The sequence below is a fragment of the Serinus canaria genome, chromosome 3 (genome assembly GCF_022539315.1).
Source record: "Serinus canaria isolate serCan28SL12 chromosome 3, serCan2020, whole genome shotgun sequence".
Classification (NCBI taxonomy): Eukaryota; Metazoa; Chordata; class Aves; order Passeriformes; family Fringillidae; genus Serinus; species Serinus canaria.
This window is the reverse complement of record NC_066316.1, coordinates 4,846,771-4,851,142: the sequence shown is the minus strand read 5'-3', so window position 1 is coordinate 4,851,142 and position 4,372 is coordinate 4,846,771. Positions and strand designations below refer to the sequence as shown.

Sequence of the window (4,372 nt, the reverse complement as noted above, 5' to 3'; positions counted from 1 at the left end):
GGATGCTGGAGGTGTTGAAAATAAAAAGCCTTTTCCACCGCCCGCCGAAAAACCGGGATGCTGTCCCGGGAAAGGCTGCGAGTCCGAAATCCCTCCCGGTTCACGCAGCTGGGATGATTTTTCCAGGATCGTGGGGCTTTGGGAAAGGGGTCCCTGATTCCCACCTTGAGCAGGGGGTGCGGATTTTCCCTGACCTGATGGGAATAGTGGGATCCTGGCCGGGAACCCGCGGGCATGGAGGTGTCGTGTCGGGGATAGCGGGGTCCTGGAAGGAATAATGGGATCCCACGGGGATGGGGGGATCCTGGAAGGGATGGAGGGGTTCCGGAACATCGCAGATTCCAGCGGGGGCTGGAGGGATTCCGGGGGGGATTGGAGGGATCCCAGCCTGGCATGGAGCGATCCCAGCCGGGTTTGGAGCGGTGGCAGCCGGGGCCGGCTCGCTCGCGGAGATCCCGGGAATGCCGGCCGGGACAGCGGCGGTGCCGGCCGGGAGCGGCGGGGGTCCCGTCGGGCGGCGGCGGCGGAACAGAGATGCAGGGGGAAAAGCACCGCCAACACGACTTTAATGGAGTTCTGCGGCAGCTGCGGCCGCTCGCTACCAGAATACACAGCTCGAAGCCATAAATAAAGCATACAGAAACGATAAATTAATCAGATCCAAGTAGTTTACTCTCCCGGGAACATCAAGCATTTGCTTCAATTACAACAATCTATCCTGCCTTTTTAAAATTTTTTTTCGTATTTTTTTTTCTTTTCTTTTTTGCTTTCCCCCCGTCTCCCCCCCACCCCCTTTTTTTTCTTTTTCTTTTTTTTTTTTTTTTTTTTTTTACAACGTTGCAAGACTTTTGGTTCTCGGTTTCCGAACTAGGAGTATTCACAAGGAAGGAGGGGTTGGTTCTGCCTCGGCTGAGGGTTATTTTTCACCCCCCTCACTCGCACACAAAAAAATAGATATATTTAGACCTCGTGGCGACAACGACAACGAAAAAAATCAAAACAAGCCCCGGAGAACCCCCTCCATGCCCACCCCGCCAAACCAAACCACCCCACAGGGACCCCCCCCCCTCCCCGGGTGGATTTGGGAAGGGGCCACACGGCTGCAGATTCCCAAATGGATGCAAACATCTGGAGACAACAGAAAAAAAAAAAAAAAATATATATATATATATATACCGGATATGTACCGTGCTGAGAGTCCACTGCGAGGGGTATGGGGGGAGGGAGGTGGGGGAAGGGTTCCCCCCTTTTTCCAGGAGCTTTTTTCCCCACTTAGGAGGAGTTCATGATGGGCCGGGAATACACGCCTTGGTAGTAGGAAGTCTCTCCGGCCAAAGGCGAGGCCTCCAGGGCGCTTTTGTTCGTGACGGGCGCCATGGCCAGGCCCGCGGGCACGGGCGAGGCGTAGCCCGAGTAGTGCATCACCTGCTCGTAGGCCTTCAGGTCCATTTTGTGCGGGTGGTGGTGCTGGTGGTGCGGGTGGTGGTGCTGCTGCTCCGAGGAGGACATCAGGTTGTTGATGGAGAAGGGGTGGTTGAAGGCGTAGTGGTGCTCAGGCTTGAGGTGCCCCTCGTGCGCCAGCCCGGCGTGCGGCGGGGCCAGCAGGTGCTGGCCGGGCGAGGCCGAAGGCTCGCCGGGGCTCAGCCCTTTGAGGTCGGCCAGGGTGCGCTTGTGGTCCTGGCAGGGCGAGGAGCTGGCTGGGGACTCGGCGCCGGCAGAGCCGTCGGAGCCCCCCGAGGAGCTGCCCTCGCCCAGGGGCTGGCTGGCGGCTTGGCCTGGGCCTTTCTTGCTGCCGCCGGCGCCGGCAGAGCCGTCCTTGGCCGCCAGCTGCTTCTCGCACTTGAAGCGCTTCTGGCGGCGCAGGTAGCAGCCGTTCTCGAACATGTTCCCCGAGTCCGGGTGCAGCGTCCAGAAGGAGCCCTTGCCCGGCTTGTCCGGAGAGCGCGGCACCTTGAGGAAGCAGTCGTTGAAGGACAGCGAGTGGCGGATGCTGTTCTGCCAGCGCTGCTGGTTCTGGCGGTAGAAGGGGAACAGGTCCATGATCCACTGGTAGATCTCGCTGAGGGTCAGCATCTTGTTGGGGGACTGCTGGATGGCCATGGTGATGAGGGAGATGTAGGAGTAGGGCGGCTTGGCGTGCGTGTAGCTGCGCCGGTAGGTCTTGGGGTCGCGCGAGCGGTTCAGGTTGGACTGGCCGTAGATGGGGCTCATGGAGTTCATGTTGGAGTAGGGAGCCAGGGCGTTCATGGAGCCCGCCTGGCCGCCCATGGGGCTCATGCTGGGGCTCAGGTGGGCGCCCATGCCCGGCACGCCGGCCGAGCCCATGGCCGGCATGGCCCCCGCGCCCGGGGACATGCCCGTCAGCGAGGGGCTCATGCCCGTGTTGGCGTAGGACATGTTCATGGAGGTGGCCGCCGCCGTCATGTTGGCCGTGCTGCTCATGGCCGACATGGTCATGTAGGTGTTCATGCTGTTCATGCCCAGCCCCGCGTTCATGTTGCTCACCGAGGAGTAGCCCTGCGGGGACAAGCGACACAGGGCACGGGGATGGCGCGGGGGGGAGCCCCAGCCCAGCCCAGCCAAGCCCAGCCCAGCCCAGTCCAGCCCGGAGCCGGAGGCGCCGCAGCCGCGGGGCTCCGAGGAGGGCACGGGAGGAAAGGGTTAAATCCCGGCGCGGGGTGGTGGTGGGGGAGGCGGGATGGGGGGGGGGGTGTTGTTTTTCTTCTTAATGAAACCCAAATATATTTTGGTATCTATATTAAAAAAACCGCGGTGGCAGCAGGAGCGGCGGAGCCGTCCTGGAAAGCGGAGTTGCAGGAAGGGAAAAGGAAAGGGACATCCCTGCCCGGAGAGAGAAAAATACCTGGAGGGGTGGAAGGAAAAACTGGGAAGAGTCGCCCGCACCCCCACCCGCACCTCGGGACCCCCGCCCGCAGCGCCGAGCCGGTGCCAAAGTTAATCCCGTCCGGGGGCCGGGACACCGGGGGGTTTTGGGGCTCCCGGCTCCGTCCATACCTCGGGCTCCCCGTAGTAGTTGCTCCAGTCCGTGTGCTCATGGCCTTCCATTTTCACCGCTCCCAGCATACTGGAAGTGGAGTGCATGGCAGTTTAAAATTTAACAGCCACAACAAACGACGGCGGAGAGCGACCCAAAAAAAAAAAAAAAAAAAAAGAAGGAGAAAAAAAAAAAAAGGGGAAAAAAAAAAAAAGTCCCCAACCCTCCCTCCCCTCCGCCGGAGCCTCTGGAGGAGGAGGAAGAGGAGGGAGGGAGGAAGGGGGGGATGGAGCGGCGCTGGGGCTGGGGTGGGTTTGTTCCGCCGCCGCTCCTTGGGTGGGTTTTCGCAGCGCTCCGCGGCGAAGAGGCGCCCGGAGGCGATGGAGGAGCCGGAGGAGGAGGAGGAGGAGGGAGGAGGGAGGAAGAAGAGGAGGAGGAGGAAGAGGAGGACAAGTGCTGCAGTGACGTGGGTGCCCCAGTGATATAGCACGGAGCGGCCGGGCGAGCCTCCAATCCCCAGGTCCTCGGCTGCCCATTTGAATAATCAGCTCACACCTAGGCGGGAGCGGCTCCTCCGCGGCCCCGCGCACCTCTGCGCGCCTCCGCCACCGCCCCGCGCCGGGGGACACCGCTGCCACCCCACCCCGCTCCCGGGGGACACCGCTGCCACCCCACCCCGCTCCCGGGGAACACCGCTGCCGCCCCATCCCGCTCTCGGGGGACACCATCCCCACCCCGCTGCCCGGACAGCCCCGACGGCAGCGGCTTTCCCGCAGCATTCCCGCCGGGAGCGGCCCCGCTGGAGCGGCTGAGTGTCCCCCCGAAGTCCCCGGTCCCCTCCCCACGCACCTTTGCTCCCCGCGGCGAACGGGCCCCGGGGCTCTGCCTGGCCCGCAGGTCGGGACGCGGCTCTTCCCGGCAGGAAAACCGGGGCTAAACGGAGCAGGGAGAGCAGGGAAAGGGGCGGGCAGCGCCGGCGGGGCCGCGGGGGCCGGGCCTGTGCGGGTCCCGGTGCGGGTCCCGGTGCGGGTCCCGGTGCGCTCCGTCGGGGCAGCGCCGCTCCCGGAGCGCCTGGGAGCGGGGGAAAGCAGGAAAGGAGGAAAAGAGGGAAAGAGGAAGGAAGGACAGACGGGTGACCAAAATCACCCCCCCGCGGGTCTAAATCCGCGATCCTGACGGCGGAGGTGGGGGGGGGCAAGGGGGACAGGGAGGCACCGGGGGGCTTCCCCCCATTCCCACCGCCCCTTCCCAGCGCCCGCCTGGCTCCTCCGGGAGCATCCCCGCCGCTCCCGGGGAGTGTTCCATGAATTCCCACCTAGATCTGCCCACCGTCATTAAAAAAAAAAAAAAAAAAAAAAAAAAAAAAAAAAAAGCCAA

The 4,372-nt window shown here is 62.9% G+C and overlaps 1 protein-coding gene across 2 annotated transcripts; it reads right to left on the bottom strand.

Annotated features, from left to right (window-relative positions):
- Positions 1-545: 545 nt before the first annotated feature.
- On the bottom strand, positions 546-3,941 carry FOXA2 (forkhead box A2). Of its 2 annotated transcripts, XM_050972424.1 has the most exons (3): positions 3,845-3,941; positions 3,016-3,085; positions 546-2,517 (listed from the first exon to the last, which is right to left on the bottom strand). In XM_050972424.1, exons 2-3 carry the CDS (start codon positions 3,082-3,084, stop codon positions 1,273-1,275), a joined length of 1,314 nt encoding a protein of 437 aa, XP_050828381.1. In that variant the 5' UTR covers position 3,085; positions 3,845-3,941; the 3' UTR covers positions 546-1,272. The 2 variants fall into 2 exon arrangements, with proteins under 2 accessions (XP_050828381.1, XP_050828380.1); XM_050972423.1 differs by lacking the exon at positions 3,845-3,941 and having other exon boundaries at positions 3,016-3,102.
- Positions 3,942-4,372: the final 431 nt, after the last annotated feature.